We start from the raw sequence: 26,445 nt of genomic DNA, 5'->3' as shown, positions 1-26,445 counted from the left end.
AATTAAAGATTGATGGCTTACCCCGGGTTAATCGATTCTGACATGACGTACCTTGGGTGAAAAAACGCCGCTACTTCCGAGACAGCACAAGCAATTGCTGGCCAATCAAGAGCTTGTTGCTTGTAGTAAACCGGGCAAATCAATATCATGCTGCTCTATATATGGCTATTATGTAATAGTTAAAATTACAAGGCTAGGTCAGTTACTAAGTAGCTCTCGTCTTTAATTCTTGATACCAAGCTCCATGTGAGCAGAGCAGTAAATACATAGGTGTTAAGTGAAAGTCAGTCATAATCCTTTGATTCGATCTATCCCCTTAACTAGGATCATCTATCATGAAGGGTATCAAATGCTCTAAGCGGCATGAACCCAATATCCAAACGCCCCAACGCCAATCGACATCCATTGAACCTGTTTTCACAATTAACTGTTTTCGTCACCTCCTCCTTTGAAATATAAACACCCCTCGGTGTCTTATACATGTATTGCCTCGTCAAAGCATAGGCAAGGGCATATCGAAGAAGCGTTCACTGCATAACCAGAACATCCTCCATTTCTTCTCCCTCATCGTCGTCCCCATCGTCATCCAAGGCCTCCGCAGCAGCCTCCTTGGCATCGTTACCACCCTTATCTCGATATGCTTCACTTAAGCAGTAGTGGTTGGCAAACGGGCCACTCTTGTTGAGCACGGCAACTTCTTCCAAGACCTGGCGTAGGTACGAATCCGGCTGCTGAGTTCTCTGTCGCAGTGCCTTCATTGACCAATACTGATATTGACGGAAACAATCGAAAATAAGATCGAGAAGCTGGTTTTTCGGAATACGAGTTGCCTTGAGAATTTCGCCCTTCTTGGGCTTGACGGTGGAGGGAGCGTTTTTCTAATCGGGCTTGTTAGCAGCAACATCAAACTATAGTGGGGAACAGGCACACGCACAATGAAGTTGCCTCCCCAGCTGACAGAGCCTGCAGATCCGGGGTTGATAATGGAAGAGGCCTTGTTTCTGCTAATGATTTGAAGCTTCGACTTGGAGTTTTCTGCTTCGAAAATACGCTTCGCCAAGAGCTCTTCTTCCTCTCGAAGATTCCGTGGTTCGACGCGTAGATCATATCTAATCTTGCCAAAGATTTTCGTCTTCTCTGTGGAGAATATTCATTAGCATCCCGCGCGAATACCTGTCTTGTAAATGATTGCCAACATACTCGGAATAGCTTTGCGGTAATAGGGTTGGTATCTGCTCCTTCGATCGTAGGTTGGTCTCTCGGAATTGCCGTTTCCTCTTGATCGTAAAAGGGCCAGTGGTATACCGGCACTTGCAGCATCAGCGCGCGCCTTGTTCTTGGATTTGAAGCCCGGTAAATCTTCTTCGCTGAAGATGAAGGAATTATTCACATCCTGGTCGAGGATTTCCAGGTCGTACTCGCGAGGCAGAAGCTGATGCTCGGGAGTGTTTGCTGTGAGAAGCATGCGTAGTTTGGTGAGTTCGCGAGGGCTTCCATCTGTCATTGAGTCCATCTGTGGCTCGTTCCAGGTTCGTAGCGTGCCGATCTGGATCTCGTCATCGTCGCCAAGCTTCTCCGTTAGCTTGATCCAAGCATCCCACATGTACTTGGGGACGCGCGCAAGATACAGTGTCTCGAATGTGTTTCCAGGAGTTGTCTTGTCATAGAAATCCAGGTCGCCGGCATCTTCGAAGAGGTCGTCCTCGTCAATTGCCATTGGCGATGCCGCCGGCTCGGGCTTGACGAACTCGGACTTGACGAACCCTGAGTCGGCCATCTCGAGTCTTCTCTCTGGAGGTGCGAGATATTGTGTCGGGCGATTCGATTGGAGCGGCACAAGGAGGAGCTGCGGCAAGTCGGCGAGCTGCTGTGTGTTGAGTTGTGAAGTTGCAAAACAGAGCACCAGGCGTCACTGTGAGCCGGAGCTTGGTGGTGACAAAGAACATGCACCAGCGCTAGCCTGAGGTTCCCAACTTGCAGCGCTGCTCCAGTGGCTCCTCTGCACTATCAGACTGCTGAGTGCCTGTCGAGCCCCTCAAGGTTGCTGCGCACTGTGTACAGTGACGAAATGCTTGAGCTCGATTTGCGATACTGTGTCGGTACTTCGTACTCCGTACTTGCACTGCCAACCTGCAGCAACAGCTTTAGTACTAGCGGATGCAGAGCTGGTCCGTGCACGAGGCTGACGGTTTGACCCTTTCCATACCTAGACGTCAGATGCGCCCCGTAGCAACTGCAAGCAATTATCGTTACCGCGCATTATTATATCCCCATTATCCAGTCTCTGACTCATATATAACCTCGTTTTCCTCTCATACTATCGTGATGGTTTGCATGGCGTCCGATTAACTGCCCCGATAGGCTTGGGGGGTGGGAGATTCAAGCCACGAATCGCCAGGGCACTCGCTGGTCCTCACTTTCTACTCACTTTCTACCACCTTATCGACGCCGCCTCACTTTAGACTCACTACCTGTTCACTGCTACTTTGTCCGTTGCTAGGGGCTTGATCAAAAACTGACTCTTTGTTGATTTTGTTTTGAAAAGCCTATCAGACGCCATTCACTTTTGTTTACCCATCCGTATTTACTTCCTATATAAGTCGTCGGCTCCCCCGACTCTCATCCTGCCCATCATGTCTTTCCTCAAATCACTCAGAGAACTCGCGATCATGGCCTGCCTTAAGAATATCCGGGATATCGACAACATTGGCTTTCTCAGTTATGAGACTGTCCGCGAAATTCTTATCAAGGTGGACAATCCCGCTCAACTCCGACAGATTGAACTCAATTCACCTCAAATCGAAGGCCAGACTGCAGAGATATGGCTGAAGTTCATTGAGCGCGACTTCCCTTTAGAATCCAAAACCAAAGCATACCAGCCAAGGGACCCCAAGAAATGGTACAAGGTCTGGGAGAAGTACAAGAATGAACACGACACGGCTCTCCAAGAGAGCGAGAACAAGCTCAAGTCCGCCCTCGCCGGCCTCCGCCAAGATAAGGAGAAAAACACCAGCAAGATTGTCAGCGGCAAAGCCCTTCCCAGTTCCGCAAAGTTCGCCATCAGACGCTACACTGGCCCCCGTGAGGGTAGTTCCAACGCCCTGATGTTTGGTGGTGGCAGCCGCACAAAGACTGCAAATGGAGCGAGCGTGATGCGAAAGGTCCGCCGTGAAGTCAAAGAGATTGCCAATATCCACGGCTCCCTTTCACGGCCCATCAAAGCTCCGTCGAGGCGCCCCATCGTCATGAAAGCCCCAGCGGCCATGATCAATGACCACAAAAGGGCTGCACAGCCAGCATATCGACCAGCCCCCAAGGAAAAGGTCTCGCATCTGGAAGCTGCCCTGGAAGAATTTGAACGACGAGCCACCTTTGTCTCTGATTCTGAAGACGACGACGGTGGCAATGATGACTACGATAATTCGGCCAAATCAAAGCAACCTACTCCCAAATCCGCTGCCAAGGCCGCACCAAAGGCACCTACCAGCTCCCTCCAGCGAAAGTTTGGAGGTTTCAAGCCTTCTGTCAAGCCTGCAGTTATCACCAGAGCACCAGAGTCGAAGCCGTCAAAGGGTCTTTCGAAAGCTTCGTCAAGTCACCTACCCACGACGCGCACCACCCCTCCCATGGACGAGGGAAGCTCGCCTCAGTCAGTTGAGGAACTTCTGGCAGATGTGGACGCTCGACACGAGGCCGCGGCAGCCTCCGTCTCAGCTCCTCGCAAACGCAAGGCGGTGGACATTTTCATGCGACCCAAGCGGAGATAGAGTGAAAGGCTGGGGTGTGTTCTTTTCCTTTGTCGTGGGGATTTGCTGCGTTCTCGCATTGTCTTTCTTCTTTTGATACCTGGGGCGAGATGTACCCATACCAACCGCATGGTGAAGGGAGTTTCGGCACGGCCCTCGAGGCTTAGATATTTTGGTTTGAATAAAGGAATAATGATCTTTGTTTTTCAATTTCTCTTTTGTTTTTTAGGCAGTGACACAGGCAAGATGGTCGAATATCGCCAAACATGACACAAAACTCTATGCGAATTATTAGAGACAAGTGGAAAAGGGTTCAAGTAGGGAAGGATTCAGGCAGTGCTTACTATAACATATGTGATTAAATCAATTCAAGGTCTTTTGAACAGATATAAATATTCCTTTTTGCTGTGATTCGTAGCTGCGTCATGCCTGTCGTCAGTTTGCTTGCGTTCTCGTCAGTTCAAGTCGAAATATGACTTCACAATCCATTTGTCGCAAATTACTATCCACGTCATTCTCAACACGAAAGTTCCGCGATAATAGAGCTTTCCAGGGAGAGCTTGTCATAAATTTATGGAGCTCAATCTATCAAATGACCAAATGTACGCAACGTAACCGGCAGCAAGATACCGTATATCAACCACAAGAATGATGGCCCTTCCGCATGTTTGCCTTCTCTCTCACCCCCCATCTACCGCTCTCCTCTCGGCTCCCTTAGAGACATGTCGACATATTCGCTTCGCTTCCGTCGCTCGTTTCATTGAAAGTGCCGTCCCCCCCTAAGGGCGAGGACGAGATGCAGAGTGTCGCCGGCGACAAGGTTGTACTCGGCCGCGGTCTTGTCATCGGTCCTACATTCGAGAATTAGTAAGCTATAGTGTCACTCTTTCCGCTGGCTTCGGATTTTGGGAGAAATCGGTCGATGGAAGGGGGTTGAACGCCATACATTTGCTTGCCGCCGTGGATGAGGCGCTGCTGCACGGGCGGGATGCCCTCCTTCTCCTCCACCTTCTCCTTGATCTGGGAGACCTGTAGGCAATATGATTCAGTCGCCGGTTCTCACGGCAGGAATAAGAGGTAAATGGTGAGCGCATGTATGTATACCTTGTAGTCCGACTCGATGTCGAGTTCGATCTCCTTGCCGGTCAACGTTCGCACCCTGCAGGTTGTATGCTCTGTCAGCCTAGTTGCATCACTCTTGGGTCGAGGGAGCTCTCTCACTTGATCAACATGTTGGCGGTGGTATCGGGCGATGCACTGGTTGGCTATCAGACTGTCCAAAGAAAGAGAACCGTGGACGCGTTTATCCCGCGCAAGTCTGGATGCGTTGATGCTCTGCTTACACAGACAAGGCTCTGTCGGGATGACTGTTTGTGGAGTTGACAGGTCTGGGATCACAAGGCTGAAAGTGACGGCACGGAAGCTGGAGGTGGGATGTTGGAGCTGGCCTGGTGGGGTTGCAGATGGGCGCCTTGCGCCACCCAAAAGCTGCTGTTAGGCATGCAAACGAGGGAAAAGCGAATACTTTTTCGGGAAAAAAATGAGACAACAGAAAGATAAGAACTTCCAAGGTTAGAAGAGATGTAGAGAAATATAGAGTCGAAAATAATCTGTCTGATAATCTCAAAGGTTAGGTACTATTAGTGCAGATGCATTCGCAGACCTGCCTGAATCGCCGGCATGATACTTGCAGCATGAATCATAGAAGAGAGTTCACCTGATGCCGATGACAGTATATGCTTTGATATAATCTGAGGGAGGATTCGTGTCTGTATATTTCAGTGGCCAGTACCCTGAGCCCATTACAGCCTCCATATAGATTCTTATAATACAGTTTTCATTGTACAGACAAGCATGCAGCGGAGATTATCTTCCACCTTCACCAGGTTTCCTCTCATTTCTTCTCCTCCTCAAATACGTTCAGACCCAGGCCCTCAGAATCTAGCATCAGCCTGTTCTTGGCTCCAGATTCTTGCAGCTGCTGGGCAATGAGTCTGGCATTCTCAATCTTCTTCAGCTCAACGTAGGCCTTGCTCTTCTTGATGGCCTCGCCAATCAGCTCGGCGGATCGAGCCTCACCCTGAGCCTTGACAACCATGGCCTGCTTCTCCTGCCGGGCCTTGTCGACAACAAAGGCTGCTCGCTGTGCCTCTTGTTGCGCAACTTGCTTGGCTTCGACAGCGGCTGTGAACTCTGGGGAAAAGGCAAGATGCTATATTGGAGACGAGACATTAGAAGATGTTACATAGACATTTGCACTGGGCGCTGCTGTTTGGGGGAGGAACTTACCGTCAAAGAGACATCGTCGAGTAGGATATTGAATCGCGCAGCTCGGCGAGACAGGTTCTCCCGTACTAATCGGGCAACCATCTCTCGCTGTGTAATGAGCTGACTGGCATTGAACTGAGCGACCACGCTCTTCAGGACCTCGTTCACAATTGATGGCAGCACTCGCTCATCGTAGTCGGTTCCGAGTGTTCGGTAGATCTGAGGCAAAGCTTCGACATTCGGTCTTGACAGAACACGGCAGGTGATGTTAACCATCTGCAAGTCTTTGGTGCCAGTCAGTGAAGCAACGTTGCGCGGCTTCGCTCGTACATCGTAGATGACGGGTGTCTCGAACCAAGGAATGTTGATGTGTGTTCCTAGAGCAGTATTCCCATGGTCAGTTTATCTTTCTTCCATTGAATGTTATATTGACTGAATGTCCAGCATAACCCCAAAAGGTTTCCAACAGCTCCCTCATCTCGATCCATCCTTACCTTCGCTGTAAATCTCCTTGCTCACGCCTCTTAATCGCTGGTACTTGATCGCTCGGTGACCACCGTCCACGTTGAACAGCGAGTTCGACAGCACCCAAGCGCCGCCCGCCAGCAAGATTCCTCCAATCAAGGCGCCGTTTGCTCCTCTGGGCATCTGCGGTCCTCCTCGTCCGGGATACCCGCCCCGCGTCTGCATCTGGCGCAGACGCCGCATCGCCTCCTCCTGCCAGTTGTTTGGGTTCGACATTTGCCCTCTTCCTGTGCTCTGGTTTGCGCTCGAGTTCGAGTTTGGGGGTCGTGGTTGTCGGTTTCTGCCGCTGTCTCGAGGCATCAACTGAGCTTGTTCGCTTTGATGATGTTTGCGATTGGATACCTAGTCGGATGGTTCTTCTACATGAACTAGCTCGGGCGGCACCAGCCCCAAAATTTCGGCGAATGGAATGCGCCCACTCTTCCCCGCGCTGGGTCCCGTGCTTACCCTAGAACTTAGAAGCAACCGGAATTTCTTTACAGAGAAGATAGCTACGAACAACCCAAAGCTTCATAAATGAGGTTAATTCATTCGGTAGGTACTAGATCTATAGAAGCAGAAAGTGAATAACTTTTGAATAACCAAATCTTGGATGGTGGCAACGCTGGTAGCAGATGATTGAATACTCGGGTAGATAAAAGATGTTTCCCCTGTTTCTCATTATGGCACTTAAATCGTAGTCACTCGGGGGTTAGATATCCAACTTAAAATCAGGTATATAATCGTATTCCATTCATTTTCCTATTTAAGCTTGGGTAGTTATAATTTGTAGGTGTATACTATCATTTGGATTCCGTGCAATCATCATATTTCCTCCCCTTGCCCCCTTAGGATAACTCCAAATACAACAAGCTCTTGCGAGAACACCAAGTATTACTCGCTATCCCAAGAGTATCTCGTCCATCCAGGGACCAAACAACGCCGGTAGCTTGACATTCAGTCTTGATATAGACTCCCAAAGCAATACATGGCAAAAAGGGGAGACAAAAGAAACAAGCAAAAAGAGCGTCCTGGCTCATCAAGTGTTCAAAATAGCTTCATAACATAGCGGGCAATCATGCCTTGGTCGCTAGAGGCTTCCTGGCATACCCGTTGAGCATCCGGAAGCCTGCTCTGCTGTTGCGTCCCTCCTCCATCACAGCGTGGACACCCTCCAGACACTTGCCCGCTTCCTTGATGGCTGGGCTAGCAGTCACGGTGTCCACAAGTCTCAACTCTCCGGCAACTTTCTCCATCTCGCATCGGAGGAGCCAGCGCTCCCAGCTCCAGCCGCCAGCGATGCTGCAGACGCTAGCAATATCATCTGTGCTTCCCATAACCATTGCGTCCATCTGGCAGACCTTGACATCTGCTCCGGATGGGCTGTCCTTGGGAGGAGTGGGAGGCTTGACCACTGGCTTGGCACCAACAGGAAGACATACCCAGGCGCGACGGACATCGTGGAAACCAGCACGAGCAAGCCGGCCCAGCCACAGCTTTGTTGGGCTAGGGTCATAACCGAGAGTCTTCAGGGTGAAACCAAACTCCACGCTCTTAGCAAGGCCCAATGGACCAGCGTTCATGATATCTGAGTCGAGGAGGGAAAACTCAAGGTAGCCGCCAGGCTTCAAGACCCGCATGCATTCGCGAAGGCAGTTCTCCCACTCATCCTCACCGTTCTCTCCAATAAACTTAAGGAGGCTGTGGAGCTCACGAGCGGAAATCAGATCAAACTGGTTGTCCGCAAAGGGAAGCTTGGTCAGTCGCTCCACGGCAACTTGGCGGTGGTTGGGTGGGCCTCGGATGTTTGAGTTGGAGAGCTGGCGAACCGCCTTGGTGGTGACGGTGTAAACCTTGGTGTTAGGATAAAGGAGGGCGCAGTGCCATGCCCAATCGCAGCTTGACTGGCCGCCAAGGTCCAAAATCCTGGCTCTATCGCGAGCAACACCATCTTTGCCGGGTGCCATTCGCGAGAGCCGGGCCAGACGCTTGGTGACTGGTGCAGAAATGAGTTTCCCACCGTTGAGGAATTTCACTGCAGCCACATGCCACGAAGCCATGGTCATTTGCTTCATGGCCTCGGCCTCCTTCTCCTTTCGCAGCGTTTCCGGGTCATCGGTTAGAATGTCGTCGCCGCGCACAACGTTAGCACTCAGGCGCTTCTTTGCGGACTGGGGAACAACACTAAGTTGGTATTTTCCCAGCAGTTGGCTGTGGTGAGCAGAGCGAAGCGCAACCCTCTGCGCCTGAAGAGCCTCGAAGCGGGCCTGTTGGAAAACAAAAACATCGCTTTGCTGAGTTCGGACGACGTAGTCTTGGAAGGCTCGGTAGTAGGCGGATTCCTTACGAAGAAGCTTCGATGGGAGGCTCTTTGGCACCACGGTTGTGGTAATGATGTTGGAAAACCGCACAGTCTTCTTTGCCACAACATCCTTCTGGCCATGCTTCTGCTCGGATTCAGGCTCGGTTTTGGTCTCCAACTTGACGTCCTCTTCATCTTCCTCATCCAAATCTTCCTCAATTGTTTCCAAAGCGCCATTAGTCTCAACATCATCTACGCCTTTGAGATACGCTCGCTGTGCCATAAGCCACAGCCCAGTGCGGTCAAGATTGGAAAGGGCTTCCAGTTGTTGCTTTCGAGCATAGCTAGGGTCGTAGTCTTCCACGAGTTCGGTTGGGATATCGTCCGCATCGGGAGAAGAAGGAGACTTGGCGGCCTCGCTTACTTGGGTATTCGTCTGGAGATTTAGGATGGGCCTAGCAGTAGGTAAATCATCCTCGTTGATCTCATCGGCTTGAACCTCTACGATATGCTCAACAGGGGCAGACGACATCAAGCTCACGCTTCGGTAGAAGTCCTCAGCTTCGTCCCGCTGAGGAACTGGGGGAATGGATGCATCGATGCTGGCGTTCCAAGGGCAACGATAAAACTGCTCTGCTGTCGTAGATGTCGGAGGGATCAAATCGAGCGGCGAGAGGGTTCTAGGGTGCCAAGTATTCCTGCTTCGAGGTGACAATCCAGAAAAGAAGCCGCCGGGAGATGGAATGCTGAGCCTTGTAAGCCCTGCCAAAGACTGACGGGCAACATTGGTGTTCTCCCGAGTTGCCTGAGATAGAAAATTGGTAACGAGTCGCAGAGAACTCTGTTGCATTTCAGGGGCCTGCTGGGGTTGCGCCTGATTGAATTCGGCAGCCTCATCACCTTGCTCCTCAAAATCTTCATCCTCATCCCTACCAGACAAGGCGTGTAAGGTTGCCAGAGCACCAGGCTGCAAATGGACGCCTGTCCAGGGGGCTTCGGTGTTGGTCTCATCGTTGCCGATCACTGGAGTTGGAGGGGAACTCATGGTAGCGAGTTGCTCGGATGACAGGCTTCCATCAAGAGACGGTGGCGCTGAGATTGTAGGGATATCCAAAGCTTGCTGCTTGCCGAAGAAGTCCTTCTGCGCAGGGGACATGGGAAGATTTGCAGATGGGGTCAATGGAAGCGGAGAGGTAATTTTCTTGAGCTCATCGACGGCAGTCCAGGCTTCGTCACTCTCATCTCTAGTAGGTGGGATCACGAGAGGAGTGGGTTGTCTGATGACCGGTTCAAAAACCATGGACGTGCCTCGAGATCTTCGGACGGATGATGAACGGCGCAGCCCCCGATTCGCTTCATCGTCGGATACATCATAGAGATCGTACAACTCATCGAATTCGGTACCATCGGTAACTGAACTGGTTCGGTTCCACGAGTTCGAGTTGGAGAATGATGTTGGTGAACTCTCATCGGCAGATACTGTCGATGGCGATGATGGAAGGATCGGGGCAGCGAGATAGTGTACTCCCCTTGGAGTCGGAAAATGGTCACTCATTGGCGATAGCCATGCTGTGATGTTGAGATGCGACGTATCGGCCCTCTTTCCCTTTGCACTGGCTTGACCATGAACACTCTCGGTTTCCTCTTCTATTATGGGATTAAGACACCTCCTTGATCTTCGATCCAGCGAAGACTCTCGGGGTTGACGGTTGTTGGGTATAAAGTGTGTTGGCTCAGCCATTGTGAAACGTAGACACTATTCCGGATAGTGGCCAAAAGAGATGTGATATAAAAGAAAAATAAGGAAATAAACAATTAATATGTATCGTAATCGAGAGGAAATAAAAAAAATAATTAAAGTATTAAACTCAAAAACGCTCGACGGCCGGCGACGATATGCAAAAGCTCGAACGATGGGCTGCTTCGATCAACAAAGCGTCTATTACTGCACACAGACACACGCCGCAAAGAAGAGAATTAGGAGAAATAGAGGCAAAGAGATAGAAATGCCGACACTGTTGGTTCGGGCAGGTTGGGTCTTATTAGAAAGCTAGATGGCGCTCGATTGGGGATGGGCGGCTAAAGGTTACTCGGCGCCTATGGACGGCCCAGCTCTCGCTCGTATGACGAGGCGGTGCATATTGGGCACAGGGTGATGTGGCGGACAGCAAAGACGACAGAGCCAAGTTGCAAGGTAGTGCCGCCGCGCCGGCGCATCTAACCCTGGCGATGCCTCGAGAGAGGGCGGCTTGAAGGGCATCAGGACGGGCTTCATGACCTGATCTGAACGATGTCCATCGCAGGCGAGATCGCGGTCAAGTCACTATTGAGAGAAACTCGTCCAATCAGCTATTGAGGTTTGCTTCTATATTTAGCCAATTTCCTGGCCGCCGTCTTGGCACAGCGATGACTGGCTGGCGGCTGCACACACACTCTCGCCGTCGTGGGGAGTCCAGCGAGAGAAATGGCCAATGGCGATGGCCTCCGCCAAAGCTGGGCGGCTAACATGCTGGTCGTCACCAGGGTGCAGCTGCAGCTGGGAGGGTTTATTGCAGCGCCAATTCCAATAGACGAGATCGCTTGTTGTTGACGCCTGGAAACCTGGTTCGCAATCAAGTGACGGCAACTATTGATGCAGAATGAAGTGGCCGCGACTGATGATGAAGCTTGGAAACAGTACAAGCTTCTTGCTGCAGATGCTTGCTCACCAGCTTCAGTGTGCCGACTGTCGACCGCGCAGCGCTACTGACGCGGGTATGCACCAGGAATTTTTCATCACTTGATGAAGAGACTGCTAGCGCTGCAAGATAAGGTTGTCAACAGGATAAACGAAATGACGAATTTCTTCATTATGCTCATGTAAGGGGACGGCGGCTCGACTGCGACAACTTCTTCAATGAATGGAGCGAGTATTCACCTGAATGTTTACTGTACTCGTGTTAGAGCTCTCAGCACTTTCTGGCCTCAGGCGTCCAGCCGCTGCACCAGCACGGGAGGAACCCGCTAGCAGGTACGAGGTACATCTGCCAGGTACCTCAGGCAATTGACGTCGCCAGCAAAAACGAGCCCCGCCATGCCTCGCTGAATTTACCCCGCCACGGGCCTGGTTGTGACTTGACGAGAGATACAAGGAGAGAGTGCACGCGTCTTGCTCCTGTAGCTCTACTATAGAACAGCCAGCGTCTGCAACCAACAATGGCAGACACAGAACAACCCGAGGCGCCCGTGGAGCTTCAGAGCAGAAATGTGATTTACTGCGGAGGTACGTTGCATCCCCCTGTGCCCCTGATTATTTTCTCCTGGCTGCTCAATCATCTTGGTTTGTTGGTTCTAACCGGTGCTTTCTTGCTGCAGTGTGTACTCTACCTCCAGAGGTATGAAAAAATCGACCACGTCCCCGCTGTTTTTGATGTCTCGAGCTCAACTGTGACCAAGTAGTACTGCGAGTATGGAGGCACCGTCAAGAAGTGCCAGGAATGGCTAGAGAAGAACCAGCCGGCCATGTATGAGAGGATATGGTCCCCCGAGGCTTTGGAAGCCGCCGCCTCGTCTCTCTCGATCGATGCCCAGAAGAGAGCCGCCAAGGACGCGCAGAAGAAGGCTGCCAAGGCCGAGGCCGCGGAGCAGAAGCAGGCCACCAAGCTGGCCACGAGCGTCGTCACCATTAAGCGGATCGAGAGAAACAAGAAAAAGTTTGTCACGGCTGTCATTGGTCTGGAGGCGTTCGGTCTGGATCTGAAAAAGGTGCGTTGTTTGGTACAGCTTTGGATTCTGACGCTGGAAGGTCTCTAACCGGTGTTTCGCTATAGGTTGCCAAGGATTTCGGAAAGAAGTTTGCAACAGGATCCTCCGTGACAAAGCTCCCCAGCGGCGGCGAAGAAATCGTCGTCCAGGGAGACGTAAGCGACGAGCTGGAAGAATTCATTCTGGAAAAGTACAAGGATGTACCAGAGGACAACATCGAGTTTGTTGATGACAAGAAGAAGAAATGATATTCCTTATGAGCAATTAATCGAAACAAAACGCCTGATTCCCGTTGTTTCTTAGTCCAACAATGCCTAGTGTTGTTACATGCCCAGACTCCGTGTATCCCAAGTGCCAATCAAAACAGATTTGAACCGCTTCCAGTAAAACACGCCTACCGGCTGCCTGCCGCCGAGGCTTCCCACGCAAAATTTCCCGATGCCTAAACCCCAAGATCCTCAAAATTTCAAATCCATTCCTCATCCTCTCTTTCTCAATGTTCTCCCGGTAGCAGTGGTAGACACAGCGGTTCCTGCCTTCGCTGTTGACTTCACTATGCCTCCTGAAGCGGGTTTCTTCGCACTCCCTGGGACAGGTTTTCTTGCAATTGCACTGTTGTCCTTCCCTGCAGTCTTTTGGAGCACTGTATTTGCGCTTCCATCACTCGATTCGGTATTGTCGCTAGCCTTGCGCGTTGTTCGAGCTCCAAGCTTAGTTCGGAGGCCAGTAGGCACGGCTATTGCGGTACGCTTTGTCCGCGCTGCCGCTGCCGGTGTTGCTCCACTGGAGCTCGAGCTTGAGTTGGATGTTGTAGTGACCTTTCTGAGCCCTCCCGTACGCGTCCCCAGATTTGTGGCAGTTGGTCGAGTTGGGCTACCAGCCTTTAGAGGAGAGTTGGATTTATACAGATATGACTTGGTGGGGGACGTTGCGCGACTGCGGTTTGCCAAACGAGAGTTGGACGAGGTAGGTGACAAAACCTGTGCCGGGTGAACCAAGCCAGCATCCTCGCCGCGAGTCCTCTTCTTAGGACGCTCGCCTTTCTGAAGCTCATTCTCTTTATCCATAGTGATTTCATTGCTAGAAGGTCAGTTAGTCTCAAAGGAAAGAAAGAGAAACAAAAATTACAGCGTATTTAGACGCAATTCACCTCAACCGCTTCTGGGCGCGTCCAACCTGTGGCGCGCGAGTGGTTTGGTGGATAGGCTTTTGAGGACTTGGAAGTATAGGCAGATCTTTGACAGGCTGCGGTAGCGGGCGGTTGGGCCCTCCTTGCGCCTGATCTGCGTATTTGAGGAGTAGGTCGCCCATAGTGGCCTTCCTGAGAGCAGTTGGTATCCGGTTGAGACGAATCTCAATTCGCGACCTGAGGCCCTGCGCCTGGAGATGATACTGGGCGCGTAGTCTGCGGGCTCGCTCAGTGACTACAGGAAGGCAAGAAAAGAAAAATGTCAGCCTGTTTTACACTTGTAGAGGTCGAAATCGCGTACTTTCTAGTCGCAGGTTCTCGATCAAGGCTTGCTTCTGCTGCAAGGTGATTCCCGTCTGTTTCTTCTTAATGGGAGTTCGTTGTGGTGTTGAAGGGGTATCGGAGCCGCTGGATGTCGCGTGTTTCTTTTGCGAAGCGCTCGACTCGGTCGAGGCTTGCTTTCTTGGTCGTGTAGGAGCCATGGCTTTGAATGTATTGTGGTTGTGCCTCTCCTTGAAAGTACTTGTAAAGGAGGGAGATCAGGAGTCGCAATGCGAATGAGGGAATGCGAATGCGTGCATGCGGTCGTGCAACAAGTGAGACAATGACTTGAAAGTAAACAAACTAAATCAATGAGTGAGCTACTGCTTGCTACTGGTTATGTAATCAACACAATCTGACCCGCATAATAGGCTTGTTAGTGAGTTAGTCTCTATACCTAGAATGTCACATTTTTGCACGTAAAACAATACACTAATAAGTGCATATACATTATTTCTTAGCCATTTCTGCATGCACCGATCTTGCACCTACCAGGCTGAACCGGCCTTACGACACTCGAAGCTCCAACAACCAGATTGTCAAGCATCAGCTACCAACTTGTCTCTCCACATCTCCTTACCTCCCCGACTTGCAAATTCTCTACCAACGGCGACCTGAATCTCTGGACGTGAATACCATACCCAAAGTCACCAAATAAACAATCTAGTGGCCCAGCGCCCTCATTCGCAGCTACAATGGTTCTCGAGGCTGTTATGGTGGTGGTGGACAACAGCGAAAGCAGCCGAAATGGAGACTACCAACCAACCAGATTCGACTCACAGGTGGACGCCGTAAATGTGCTGTTCCAGAGCATCACTCAGGGCAACCCAGAGTCATCCGTCGGCCTGATGAGCATGGGCGGGAAAGGTCCTGAAGTGCTCGTCACCCTCACCACAGAGCAGGGCAAGATCCTGGAAGGCCTGCACAGGACAAAGAAGAAGATTGGAGGATCGTCTCATCTGAAGACGGGTATTCAAATTGCGACGGTATGTTGCTTCTCCCATGCATATGTGTTGTGTTGATGTGTGTGTGCTGACTTTGGTTCGTAGCTCGCCCTCAAGCACCGACAGAACCGATCCCAGCGCCAACGAATAATAGCATTTGTTTGCTCCCCCGTCGAAGATCAAGAGAAGGAGCTAGTACAGCTAGCTAAAAAGATGAAGAAGGGCAACATTTCTGTTGATTTCGTTCTGTTCGGCGACCTCGACGATGATGCCACGCAGAAGAAGCTGCAGGCATTCAACGAGGCCGTCAAGGGCAACGAGGGTTCACACTTGGTCGTCATCCCGCCTAGCAGCAAGCTGTTGAGTGACCAGCTGATCTCTACACCCATTATGCTTGGCGAAGGGGCTGGAGCGGGCGCAGGTGGTGCTGGTGGCAACGACGAGTTCGAGTTTGGATTTGACCCGGCGATTGAACCCGAGCTGGCTCTTGCTCTGCGCATGAGTATGGAGGAAGAGAAGGCCAGACAAGAGAAGTTGGCAAAGGAACAGGAAGAAGAGGCAAAGAAGGCATCTCTAGAAAGTGTCAAAGAGGAGGCCGAAGGCAGTGGCAGTGGAGGCAGTGCGGACAAGGACAAGGACCGCGGCGATAAGATGGATACTTCTTAATGAGCATCATAATCTTGGTGCCTTGATTGAAAGTGTATACTAAATATCCAGATCCAGTGGAACCTTAGAGGAGAAACGCTAGACATGATAATCACGATTAATTTGAGGACTGGATATTGAGTCTAAGTTTGATGCCCTGATTATCCCGCTCCACGCAAGCTACCGACCCTAACACTTCCCTTCTCACCGGTTGTTAATCTCTCTAATGTATGACAGTAGCTTTCTGTCAAAGATGTCGCATCGTACAGGCATCTCTAGAGAGTAAAAGGGATTTTTCATGACGTAATCGGCGTACAAGTCGTATATCTTCTTGATGGTCACGTCCACATTGGTCTGGGTGGTCTCAGTGAAGAGCAGGAACTTGGTGCCCGTTAGAGTATTAAAGCACTGCATTCGAAAGTTCTCCGTCTCCAAGACCTCCAGTCCAGATGATGGCTCTGGTCGGCCAGGTGGATCGTTGGTGCCAGGAGCAGGGGGCTGTGCGACTGGCTTGACCGGATTCAAACGTGCGGTAATGGCATGAACACTAGAAATAGGAGTAATGAGCCTCTGCAGAACATGAATCCCTAATAGTGTGTATCTTACCCGTGGAAAGTTCCGGCTAGCACAAGATAGTCATTTGTGCTGATTTTGTTGAGGCCGCCGTCGTGGAATGTCTTGTTATATATCAGACCGCCGGCCTTGTTGATGATGATGAGAGAGAAGACAGTCCTAGGTGATATGAGTTAGATTTGGTGGTGTCTAGCTCGTGGGGACACAGGACGAATGACATACATGTTGTAAGTTGGATTAAGGTATGAGTAGATGTGAAATGTTGTTCTCTATAAGGCCCTTGCAGGCTCATGAATCCATAGAGGTGAGACCATGAATCCTATGATGAGTGAGTTCGGTGCTCATGCCTGAACGACGCAGGCCGACAATTCCACCTGCAGGGGTACACAGAGCTCGCATACCTTGTATCCACTCCTGAGCCCTTCTTGGTGTGTAATTTCTTCTTTTGCGGTCCTATATCGATTCTCCGTGTGTTGTTGATCGTAGAGAGTGGCTGGCTACTTTGAAGCCACCTTCATGCGACGGCGGTGCTGGAATATAGCGAGCGATGAACAGAGCGCCGCTGCTTTTAGCGCCAGATTGTATATATCGGTCTCCTATAAGGCTTCCAGGGGCAAAACAACAGCTTTGTTTGTCGAGAATAGCTTGAAATTTAATGGAAACCAAATTACAATTAGATAACTTATCTTCTGAACAGATGTTATCGCACAAGTACACCTTGCGTCATGAATCTATCAGGTCGCAGTTGCAGGTGCAGTTGCAATACGGAGAAATAGCACGGAGGGAGAAATACGGCAGCGGCAGCGCTAGTCCTATTAAGGCAACGTTGAACGCGCCTTGAGCACAGGCTTAGAAAGCGGCTGGTCGCCAGAACTTTGCGAGAGTCTCACCACAATCAACTTCCTTGCTGCAGCTACATGCCCGGGGGATTGCTCAATCGTTTGCTTTCACAATTAATAAAGAGCAACCCCATCTGCACTCTCCTTCTGATGACAGTCGCTCTCTAGAAACTGCAGCAGACGCACTAAACACAGAGCAACCATGTCTAATCGCACGTCACGCCCGAAGCCTCCTCCGCCAGGCAACGAGGAAGCCTCTGCGACCCTCAACCTGGGCGAATTCCAGCACGTCGACACCCTCACTCTTTCAGAAGCCGCGCTTGTTCTCAATGCGCTGGTTGCGAAGCGCCGGAACGATCGCAAGAACGTGAACGAGACAGAGTATGTGCAGAATGACTCTTGCAGCTGGAAGATGGAAGACGAGGCAGAGGACGAAGGGTCGCTTTCTTTGACGGATGGCTAACCGTGGAATCGCCTCTTTTTTGTAGGATGCTGAACCAAACTCTGAACTACCTGGATCACTTTGCGCGTTTCACGCAGAAGGAGAACGTCGAGGCCGTTGAACGCCTGCTCAGTGCGCACAAGGACCTGGCGAAGTTCGAACGCGCACAGCTTGGTACCTTAACCCCCTAGATTGCGGCGAGAAGAGAGAAGGAAGGAGGCAATATGACGGAATGGCTAACAATGGTTGTCTTTACAAGGGTCACTTTGCTGCGAAAACGCCGACGAGGCCAAGACGCTGATTCCGTCCCTAGCGGACAAGATCAAGGATGAAGACTTACAAGACCTGCTGGACGAAATATCGAAGCTCCAGAACCGATGATGACGAGGGGATGTGTTATGTTTTGTCTCTCTCTGCCGAGGTATATGGCCATCACGAATCGTTGATATATTGCTCCACGAGGAACCGAGAACTCTAGACTGCTGATATACGGATACGCAAGACGGATGGATACAGCCGGATTAGGGCCGCAGGTGTTTGCATCGTCTTTCTCTTTTTCACATTTTCTTTTTCCAATTGTTCTCTGTTTTCTTGCTGCTTGGGCGCTTGGGAGAAGGTTATATAATTTGTTTTACGCGCGGACAATTGTAAAAGTACGGTAGGGCAGCTAAATACCCCTGATAACCTATGGGAAAACGAATTCGATTATATTGTCTTGTCGACCTATACTCTGTGCCTGCCCTGGAACTTGCAGAGTTGGTATGAAAGAACGAGGAGAATATTATTATTTGAACAGTCGTTTGTCTCAGGCCCAATTTCCCCATGTTGCTGCTATTAATTCAAAGCATAGATGTACCAACGTCAGAATTCCGTCGTCTGATTTAGGCATTCATGCTACATGAAAGAGCAGCTTATATGATATGGCCTTCTCTATCCCCTTCTCTCTCCTTTCTCTCCTTTTTTTTCTCGAGAAAGATTGTCACCGCCGTACTTCTCGTCACCCCTTTCTTACATCTATCCGATCCAGTCTCTACGTCTTATCCCAGGTGCTTATACTGATTCCAGTGATTTACATACACAGGGTGGCCATCGTCTGTCGGTACCGAAGTGAGGTTAGCACGAGGGTCCGTACAGGTGGCCTCTTGGACGGGCTCAAGACGAGATGCTTTGCGATCAGCCTTGCCTGGGCTCGACGCGCTCACGGCAGGTAACTCGACCGGGGCGGCGCTGCTTCCGTCCATCTCAAAAGCACCACTGGCCGGTCGATAAGGATCTTCGGGCTGATCTGCTCGACCTAGGACTTATTAGTCAGGCAATACGGATACATACATGGTTACAGTTTCCAAACGGGACTGAATCTCACCTCCAAAGGGCGCAAAGGGATCACTGCTTCCTTGAGTGCCGTTGGCGCCAGTTGGCCCATTATTGGGGAAGTGCTTTTCGTCGACAGCGTCATCTCGGCCGTTATCTTGGCGGAGAACAGAGTCGGTCTCGGATCCGCGACGCTTCTTGCGGCGTACCAGCGCAAGCATCAGGACCACGGCAATGGCGATGAGAACGGCACCACCAACAGCAATTCCGACAATGGTTCCTGTTGATAGAGGACTTGCGCCTGGAGCCTCAGAGGAGCTTGCTGTGCTGTTGTCATGGGCAGGTGAGGATGGTGGCACATCCGTGAATGTTGCTGTGATTGATGCTGTGGTTGGCGTGCCAGTTTTCGTCGATGCGGTATCTGTGAGGTCTGAGGTGGAGGTTGATGGCCTGCCCGTGGTGATGGTTGTGTGCCTAGTGATTGTGACGATCGAGTTGTTTGGGATCGTGTGGGTTATGCCAGAGTCCGTCATGATTACAGAAGATTTCTTCGTGGTGGTTGTTGGCTGCGACGAAGAAGTTGTCTCTATTGCCTGTCGGCTCTGATCATCTTCAGTCGGAGTTGGCGTCACCTCGTCAGATTTCGGCTCTGAGGTTGTCGAACTGTCATCTTCTTTGTCGCCGTCATTGGGATCTTTCAGTGATCCGAAGTAATCTGGACAAAAGCGCAGGGCACATGGATCCACGGAGCAACATCCTCTAAATTTGTTGGCACCACAGGCGTAGAACGTTGTGCCTGGCGAGCAGACATCTTCTTGACGGGCAACAAAGGGGCTGGAAAACATTGTGGATGAGAGGCGATGGCGAAATGGGAGTTTCTTCTCCTCGCAAAAGAGAAGGAAAGGGAGATGTTCGCCCGCTTCCCTGTGATTTCTTTCACCAAACAAGGCTACCTAAGTAGGGTTGGCAAGAAGGTTAAGTCGGGTTGCCAGCCAGCTGGCGAGTGTCTTAAGAGGTTTGGCCGGCAACTGTCAGGGAATTCAGGGAACCGTCTGCGTCGCATTCGACAAGCCCTGGAGCTTGTCCAAAACCGAGGCTGTGGCAACTTCCTGCCAGTAGCTGTGTGAAACAACGGGTAGAAAATAATCGATAAGGAAGTAAAGAAACGAGAAATGAACGAGAATGAACAAGAAAAGAAAAGGTGTTGGTGAGGCAGTGATGCAGAGTCAGTGTTTGGCGCTGGAATGGCTCCGGTCTGCGTGATGAACACTGCCTATTAGTGCCTTTGGAAGAGTTGAACAAACGTAGACATAGGGTCCATTAACGTAAAGAGAAGTCGCTGAAGAAAAAGAGACGAGAACAAAGGAAAAATGCTGTTTGGGATCAATGCCTGGAGACCAGAATGGATGAACCTTGGGGGTGAACAAACGCAGGCGTCAAGCAGGAGGCAAACGAAACGAAACGAGAATTTGAACAGTAGAAAAAAAAATTCTGATTCTGCTATCAACCGAAATGTAGTATTAGAAGACGTCCAATCCCTTACAGAGACGCTTCTTTGTCAGCCAAAGGCGAGGCATCTATGTCATATCAGGGGCACATCTCGAGTTGCCTCGTTTCTTGATTTCTTGCCTTGATGTTTTCGTGCTACAACGCCTTGACCTGGTACAACTATGCTACATTTCTATAGATATCTCGGGAACAGATACATACCGCCGTCCACCATAAAACACTCTCTCTAGCTTCTATTCTCGGAATCATTTGCATCGCTTCATGCAGTACCAGTCAAACGCATCCTGGCGGCAACTCGGGCCAATCTGCGATCCCATATCTACCCCCTACATCAAGAGCCAGCCGCTATCAGTTCCCTTGTGTGACTTCTCGTTGTAACTGTAAGTATTCTTCAATGGTCTCTGGCACACCTTTCTCAAACTCGCAAGGGGGGCGATTCGTCAGAGCACAAACAACTCGGCTGCTTGCAGACATCCAAAACGCAAACCAACCGAAGCACCACCTACTCCCCGCGAGGCTTCGCCCGTGTAACAAACATCTGCGTGAAGAAAAGCTTTCTCCTTGCCTGATAATTTTCTTCAACTTGGTTATATATAGACAGTTTCACGCCAAGGCACTTGTTGGGTTTATAAAACAATTGAAAAATCATTATATTAGGCTGCTGCGGTGAAAATGAAAGAATGGAGCGATAAGAGGCGTGGCTCTCATCATATGCTCCGCCGGGGGATATGAGAAATATGATGACCATTTGCAGCCCTTCATAGCTTTTCTAACAGCAGCTTGCTACCCTTGTTGCCCACAGGCGCCTCCGTCTTCTTGCCCTTCTTCCCAGCCTCGCCACTCTCGTTAGCCTCCTTGGCGGCCTTTTGCTCCGCGGTGGGTTCAGTCGCCGCCGTTTGCAGCTGCTTCTTGTTCTTCTTCAATGTCTTCTTCAGTTCCTCTGCACTAGTGAATTCTTCGCTCTCAAGTAAAGCCACGACGACGAATGAACTAGGTCCAGTAGCCCAATCCATGATGTGCTTCTTCACAATAGGGTACAGAATGTTGGAAAAGCCCAACGGTGGCTCAACCAGCTTCACCTTTCCAGTGGCTCTGTCAAAACGGCCACCTTGGATAAGAGACTTGAGCATGCGGCCTCCGAATGGTGTGTTGGCAATGTGCGACCTAGGAGCGAGTTCGTCTTCTGCTGGTTCCTGCTTGGGGCTACCGCTGACAGACTGGGCGAGGGCCTCGAGCGCTTTCTGCTTGTCTCCGAGTCCAGAGAGAAGAACATCGGCGACAAACTGGCAGCCGAACGGTGTTGCTGTGAGGTCAGAAGGTGAGGCCGCAATTGCATCTATCAAAGAAGGCGATAGAATTGCCGCAAGCTCTTTGCGTCGAACGTCATCCTCCTTCTTGCTTGTGGATTTGCGGATCTCATGTACCTCCTTGAGCACCTCCAAGTCATAGGCGTTGCTGGCAGGGAACAGTGACTTGGAAAAACCTTCGAGTAGATAGAGAAGTGTAATTCTGGCATTGGGGTTGTTGGCGGCGGCAACAATGTTCTGTGCGACTTCCTCTTCTTTTTCTCCAACAATCTCCGGGAATATGGCTTTTGAGGTGAGCTTCGTGTCGTCGATAACATCGTAGGCTGTCAGGAGCACGATGTGACCGTATTGATCTCCCGACATCAGCGTAAAGGTATCCTTGTAAGCTTTCAGCAGCACCTTTCGATCCTTGGCCGTACCGTATGCCAGCAGCAGGCAGACGAGCCTTGCGCCAGAGCGAGTAAAGGCAAGGTTCTTCAGCAAATCGCCTGCCTCGTCGCCCTTGACCAGCTCCATAAATTCATTGAATTCTTCGGATCCTGGCTGGGTATTGGTGTAATACTGGAGCATCGCGTCGTGCAGCATGGTGAAACCGGTCATTCGTTTCTGGACTAGTGAGTTGATAAGGTCCAACAGACTCTTCATGATTGGTCCTCGCTTGCTCGGCTCCTCCTCCAGGATCTGCTTCAGATCTGAAGTTGTCTTGATGTCCTTGGTCAACTCCTTCAAAGTGAACTCGGGTCCATACCACTCGCGCAATAAGAGGGCTTTCTGCTCCTTGGTCGCGACCGTCCGGTAAATGTCGTCCAAGATCCACGAGGCCTCAGAGTGGTTTATGAGCTTTCGAACTTTGCCGTAGAAGTTGGGGATGATGATGTCGCGGATTTCATCGTCATTGTGAATAAGGAGCTTTCCAATAAGGAACTTGGCATAGCGTCCTTCAGCAAGCTGCGCATAAGTTCCCTGGAGCTCCTGAGCAATCTGCTTTCGCTGCTCCGGTGTGGAATATTTGATCGCGGTTTGAACAGCTCGGACAGCGTCATGCTTCAGGACAAAATCTCGGATGCGGCCTGTAATGATTTCATATAGCTCTGCCACCAACTTCTGTCGCTCATCCTTGGGAACGTGGGACTTGAGGCGCAATCGTTCCCAGATCTTCTTGGTCCGCTGAACTTCGTCGGCTAGAGGTTTGGCAGCTTTTCGCTCTAGAGCAAGTTGCTTCTGCTTCGCATGCGACTCCCGAGAGCTTTGTTGCTCTAATTTTAAGTCAGCAACAAGCCAACAATGCAGGCGCCAGAAGAATAAAACATACCTGATCCAGATGCCTTCCCATTTGATGTCTCCTCCAAACGAGGCTTCTTATTCTTAAAGTCACCCTTTTCTTTCCCGTCTGAGGCAACCTTTCGTTTGCTATTATACGTAAGGGGTTTGGTCGCCATTTTGGTTGACGTATTACTTGTTTTAGAACAAGCAATTGAATTTGATCCTTTGAAGTCAGTCAAGTAGACTCAAAAGTCCAGACATCTGATATCAATGGGCCGTCGGCTAGTGGTAGAATAATTTTTTTTTTGGAATATTGCCGGGCGGTGAACACTAAAGTGGAACAGAAATCTTTATCTTATCTCACAAGCGCCACCAATTATGGCCAAAAATGGATCCACTACCACGTACGAAATGTCCAGCGTCTAAAAGCCAGGCGTGAAACCTGACGTCTATGTCTGTATGGGTATCATATTAATACTTTCTCGACATTTTCCCTATACCAGGGAGAAAGTATTATATACTGCTGCATTATTCCTTGAGAAAACGCAAGCTGCGATAAATCTACATTGTTGCCATTTTTTGGTATCAATTCAGTCCAGACATCTCAATATATAAATCCGGCAACTCGATCAATATGTACATATGCATGCCAAAGATGATGAAATGCTACCAACTAAAGCAGAGAAAATAAGAAAAAAATCCCATGAAACAGCTCAATTCCCCTTAAAAGGTGGGCCCTTCGTTTTTGAAGAGCCAATCGCTATTGGCGTCAATCATGAAATTGGTAATGTTAAACTCGTTTGGCTGGTACTGAGGATGATCCAGACTCGCGTTTCCCGTAGGTATGTCAGAGTTTGACATTAGCCCTTCGGTGGCTCCAGAGAGGTTCTCTCCGCCAAATGGCAATCTTGGAACGTTAAAGAAGTTAAAAACGTCCAGATACTCCAGTTCATTCTGTGCTGGCGTCTTTGCGGGAGTCATGCCCCCTAAATGCCCGTGACTCTGGGGACCATTTCTCGGCTGTCGCGATATTAGGAAGTCTAGATCAAATGCCGTCCGACGCATGTCGGCTAGGATTTTGACTGAGCTGGGTGTGACTCCGTTGCCTTGTCTTTCGCTGTCTCGATGCTCGTCAAGAACTCGCTGTAGTAGCCCAGAGTATCCAGCAGCCACAGGCCAGTACCGTCCCATCTCGCGCAAGATGTCGACTAAAAAGGAGATTTGGGGAGAAAGCTTATGCTCGACCGTGGACCCATGGACTAGAAGCACCCGCGCAGCAACCCAAATTGTGAAGGCAAATGGTGGGCCTAGTTTTGGCAGGAAGCCATTGTTCACAACAAAGTCTCCCAGTGCAGATATATTTTCGACAGCGCCGTGGCATCTTTGTGCGGCAGAGAATGATGGCGTGAAGATGGCTGATCGAGTTGTTGGGTAGGCCGCCGAGGAATGCAGTCGAATAACAGCGGTATGGTAGGTCGCATGGAGCATGATCCAGTTACAGTTGAGATTTCTGCTTCCTGGCTGAAAGACTTTGCCCATATTCCCAAACTCCCCAGGAAGAGCGAAATTCCAAGATGTCAGCTCCTTGTCAAGCTCCTTGTACTGAAGCTGCCACTTTTCAACATCGGTAAGCTTCCCGATATCAACAGGCCGCTTCAAGAACTTGTGTATCTTTGAAAGGATTCCGAGGATTTCAATGTAGTAGGCGAAAGCACCCAGATTCTCAGGCCTCCCAAGTGTTTGCTGGTGGCTTTCGTCAACGTTTTGAGCGCTCGTGACGAACCATCGTGTTTCTACTTTTTGGTTCTCCATCCACATGTCGTCACGACAGGGAAGCATTCGGTCAATCTCCGTATCGGCCAACGCAAACTCAAAGGCAGTAGCGATAGTTGCGTATCTATCGAGAAGATATATCATCCAGAATATCCTCCTTCGTGACTCCTCTTCTATAAAATCTTTTGGCTCGGGAAGAATCATGGCGCGAAGCGTGTATATCGAGGTATAGAGAGGCGCCACACTGAAAGAATTGGTCTCAACGGCCAATCCCAGTTGCACCACCGACCTAGTGATGAGGGCCATAATGTTCCACCCGGGAGGGCCATTGCTACTACCGCATAGATCCAGGGCGAGTATGAGCAATGCCAGAAGCGACTTAACAGATGAGTTTTCCATTCCGTAAAGCAAGACTTTCTGCTTTGAGACGCGGTGATAATGCTGCCGCCGCTCTTCAGTAAGCCTAGGGTCGCTGGAGAACCGCATAGTAGTTGCAACTATGGCATGAAGGAGTATTCTGTCTGCCTCTTGAAGATCGGAGATTCCAAACAGATTATCCAGAGTAGTCCTTCGGTGAAGTATTGGACACCAAGTGTTGATATGTTTAAAATACAGGTCCACTAGATTGTACACTAGATTGTACGGTGGCAAGTCATCAGCATCGGTCGAGGGTAAAGGCGCGCCTGGCGTAGGCGTAACCGTCGACATGGAGATGCCTTGCTGAGCCGGAAGGTCGGATACGGGACCGGAGATGGAACCGCCAGGCAAAGGCGTTCGGCCCTGGTACTCGTTGTGAGCCTGTTCGGTAGAGGCAGGCCCAGAAGGGCCATTGCTTGGATGAGAATTATAGAACAAATTGTTGTTCATGTGAGACGGTTGATAAAGCTTCGACGAGCCTAGATTATTGCTGGCCTCGCTTTGAGTATCGTGATCGCTCGCAAGATTCTGGCGTCCAGCATGCGCACCAGCTTCGGAGTTCTCTGGACGGAGCGATGGCAGCGGTGATGTTTGGAGCAATTCAGAATGCTTCCGCAGAATTTCTTCCATTTTATCCAGCCTCAGTTCCATTTCACGGCTCCGATTCTCCAAAAATCTTCCAAAGCCTGCTCGCAAACCCGGCGGTTTTCGTTCCTTGTATTCGCATTTCTGGCCATGACGTTTACACCAACCACACGAAGGCTGGCCGCGATCACATTTCACCTATAACGTAGAAGACCGAGAAAAACGTGTTAGACAAGCCAAAGATATTCGAGTAATCGGGTAATAGAGAGATGTAAAAGAGAGTAATACCTTGCGCTGCTTGCATAACTCGCATCTGGTGGTTAATTGGTTAGCAACAGATTGCAATTGGAACGAAATCAAGCAAGATGAAGTTTGTTGCGGACTCGATTTAATCAAGCTATGGGTTCGTGCTTCGGCCTAGGGTTTCGCGCCAGGATTGAATTTCACACAAGGGTTCACCCATAACGCCAGGGAGAAGATAGGGCAGCAAACGTACGAAACTGAGATGGGCCGCTTGCGCTTGGCCGTCTGAGAGGTCTGGTCCGCGTCATTGTCGCTCTGGTCGTCGCTGTCAGGCTCAGGCTGGCGATCAGCGACGGAGGTGGAGGACGGCGGCGACGGTCGTTTGTTATCCTCGCTACCGCTGCGCATGACGCCTCAGGCTGACAAGAGACGGAGCCTCGTAAGGTGAGCCCAGGTTGCTCGAACGAAGCCTTGTTCGGTGGATTGACGATCCGACACCGACAGCCGTGATGATTGGGTG

The 26,445-nt window shown here is 50.4% G+C and overlaps 12 protein-coding genes across 12 annotated transcripts; 4 read left to right on the top strand and 8 right to left on the bottom strand.

Moving 5' to 3' along the window:
- Positions 1-527: 527 nt before the first annotated feature.
- On the bottom strand, positions 528-1,777 carry M431DRAFT_479954 (hypothetical protein; the record flags this gene model as incomplete). The annotated part of the gene is made up of 3 exons (XM_024915819.1): positions 528-878; positions 935-1,137; positions 1,201-1,777. The coding sequence occupies 3 exons, from the start codon at positions 1,775-1,777 to the stop codon at positions 528-530; spliced, it is 1,131 nt and encodes a 376-aa protein (XP_024775911.1).
- Positions 1,778-2,207: 430 nt separating this feature from the next.
- M431DRAFT_505974 (hypothetical protein) lies at positions 2,208-4,127 on the top strand. The gene has a single exon (XM_024918730.1). The coding sequence runs from the start codon at positions 2,634-2,636 to the stop codon at positions 3,765-3,767; it is 1,134 nt and encodes a 377-aa protein (XP_024775910.1). The 5' UTR covers positions 2,208-2,633; the 3' UTR covers positions 3,768-4,127.
- A 27-nt stretch (positions 4,128-4,154) lies between these two features.
- M431DRAFT_505973 (hypothetical protein) lies at positions 4,155-5,234 on the bottom strand. The gene is made up of 4 exons (XM_024918729.1): positions 4,968-5,234; positions 4,851-4,905; positions 4,693-4,775; positions 4,155-4,597 (listed from the first exon to the last, which is right to left on the bottom strand). Exons 1-4 carry the CDS (start codon positions 4,976-4,978, stop codon positions 4,504-4,506), a joined length of 243 nt encoding a protein of 80 aa, XP_024775909.1. The 5' UTR covers positions 4,979-5,234; the 3' UTR covers positions 4,155-4,503.
- A 406-nt stretch (positions 5,235-5,640) lies between these two features.
- M431DRAFT_492690 (hypothetical protein) lies at positions 5,641-10,561 on the bottom strand (the record flags this gene model as incomplete). Its single annotated transcript, XM_024917031.1, has 5 exons — positions 5,641-5,958; positions 6,036-6,391; positions 6,509-6,842; position 6,987; positions 7,629-10,561. The coding sequence occupies 5 exons, from the start codon at positions 10,559-10,561 to the stop codon at positions 5,641-5,643; spliced, it is 3,942 nt and encodes a 1,313-aa protein (XP_024775908.1).
- Positions 10,562-11,555: 994 nt separating this feature from the next.
- Positions 11,556-12,928, top strand: M431DRAFT_370644 (hypothetical protein). The gene is made up of 4 exons (XM_024914637.1): positions 11,556-12,082; positions 12,175-12,194; positions 12,259-12,564; positions 12,630-12,928. Exons 1-4 carry the CDS (start codon positions 12,016-12,018, stop codon positions 12,810-12,812), a joined length of 576 nt encoding a protein of 191 aa, XP_024775907.1. The 5' UTR covers positions 11,556-12,015; the 3' UTR covers positions 12,813-12,928.
- Positions 12,929-13,043: 115 nt separating this feature from the next.
- Positions 13,044-14,341, bottom strand: M431DRAFT_110962 (hypothetical protein; the record flags this gene model as incomplete). Its single annotated transcript, XM_024911781.1, has 3 exons — positions 14,055-14,341; positions 13,715-13,988; positions 13,044-13,644 (listed from the first exon to the last, which is right to left on the bottom strand). The coding sequence occupies exons 1-3, from the start codon at positions 14,233-14,235 to the stop codon at positions 13,044-13,046; spliced, it is 1,056 nt and encodes a 351-aa protein (XP_024775906.1). The 5' UTR covers positions 14,236-14,341.
- Positions 14,342-14,769: 428 nt separating this feature from the next.
- Positions 14,770-15,684, top strand: M431DRAFT_81451 (hypothetical protein; the record flags this gene model as incomplete). Its single annotated transcript, XM_024923045.1, has 2 exons — positions 14,770-15,060; positions 15,124-15,684. 2 exons carry the CDS (start codon positions 14,770-14,772, stop codon positions 15,682-15,684), a joined length of 852 nt encoding a protein of 283 aa, XP_024775905.1.
- Positions 15,685-15,775: 91 nt separating this feature from the next.
- M431DRAFT_370630 (hypothetical protein) lies at positions 15,776-16,647 on the bottom strand. Its single transcript, XM_024914636.1, has 4 exons — positions 16,638-16,647; positions 16,459-16,555; positions 16,270-16,395; positions 15,776-16,210 (listed from the first exon to the last, which is right to left on the bottom strand). Coding segments are annotated over exons 2-4 (471 nt in total). The 5' UTR covers positions 16,461-16,555; positions 16,638-16,647; the 3' UTR covers positions 15,776-15,867.
- Positions 16,648-17,277: 630 nt separating this feature from the next.
- On the top strand, positions 17,278-17,898 carry M431DRAFT_3428 (hypothetical protein; the record flags this gene model as incomplete). The annotated part of the gene is made up of 3 exons (XM_024914424.1): positions 17,278-17,456; positions 17,564-17,691; positions 17,777-17,898. The coding sequence occupies 3 exons, from the start codon at positions 17,278-17,280 to the stop codon at positions 17,896-17,898; spliced, it is 429 nt and encodes a 142-aa protein (XP_024775903.1).
- A 656-nt stretch (positions 17,899-18,554) lies between these two features.
- Positions 18,555-19,673, bottom strand: M431DRAFT_517999 (hypothetical protein; the record flags this gene model as incomplete). Its single annotated transcript, XM_024920355.1, has 3 exons — positions 18,555-18,811; positions 18,881-19,522; positions 19,604-19,673. 3 exons carry the CDS (start codon positions 19,671-19,673, stop codon positions 18,555-18,557), a joined length of 969 nt encoding a protein of 322 aa, XP_024775902.1.
- A 1,422-nt stretch (positions 19,674-21,095) lies between these two features.
- On the bottom strand, positions 21,096-23,083 carry M431DRAFT_80299 (hypothetical protein; the record flags this gene model as incomplete). The annotated part of the gene is made up of 2 exons (XM_024922926.1): positions 21,096-22,900; positions 22,957-23,083. 2 exons carry the CDS (start codon positions 23,081-23,083, stop codon positions 21,096-21,098), a joined length of 1,932 nt encoding a protein of 643 aa, XP_024775901.1.
- Positions 23,084-23,630: 547 nt separating this feature from the next.
- Positions 23,631-26,333, bottom strand: M431DRAFT_3425 (hypothetical protein; the record flags this gene model as incomplete). Its single annotated transcript, XM_024914422.1, has 3 exons — positions 23,631-25,880; positions 25,971-25,995; positions 26,179-26,333. 3 exons carry the CDS (start codon positions 26,331-26,333, stop codon positions 23,631-23,633), a joined length of 2,430 nt encoding a protein of 809 aa, XP_024775900.1.
- Positions 26,334-26,445: the final 112 nt, after the last annotated feature.

The sequence above is a fragment of the Trichoderma harzianum genome (assembly GCF_003025095.1).
Source record: "Trichoderma harzianum CBS 226.95 unplaced genomic scaffold M431scaffold_4, whole genome shotgun sequence".
Taxonomy (NCBI): Eukaryota; Fungi; Ascomycota; class Sordariomycetes; order Hypocreales; family Hypocreaceae; genus Trichoderma; species Trichoderma harzianum.
Note: the sequence above shows the minus strand (reverse complement) of the source record. Positions and strands in the feature narration are given on the sequence as shown.

Coding starts and splice junctions, on each gene's coding strand:
- M431DRAFT_505974 (XM_024918730.1), top strand. CDS start 2,634: ATGTCTTTCCTCAAATCACTCAGAGAACTCGCGATCATGGCCTGCCTT.
- M431DRAFT_505973 (XM_024918729.1), bottom strand. Junction 4,776..4,850: donor ACATCGAGTCGGACTACAAG/GTATACATACAT, acceptor TATTGCCTACAG/GTCTCCCAGATCAAGGAGAA. Junction 4,598..4,692: donor ATCCACGGCGGCAAGCAAAT/GTATGGCGTTCA, acceptor TCTCGAATGTAG/GACCGATGACAAGACCGCGG.
- M431DRAFT_370644 (XM_024914637.1), top strand. CDS start 12,016: ATGGCAGACACAGAACAACCCGAGGCGCCCGTGGAGCTTCAGAGCAGA. Junction 12,195..12,258: donor TGTGTACTCTACCTCCAGAG/GTATGAAAAAAT, acceptor GTGACCAAGTAG/TACTGCGAGTATGGAGGCAC. Junction 12,565..12,629: donor TCGGTCTGGATCTGAAAAAG/GTGCGTTGTTTG, acceptor GTTTCGCTATAG/GTTGCCAAGGATTTCGGAAA.
- M431DRAFT_370630 (XM_024914636.1), bottom strand. Junction 16,211..16,269: donor CTAGCCGGAACTTTCCACGG/GTAAGATACACA, acceptor TCCTATTTCTAG/TGTTCATGCCATTACCGCAC.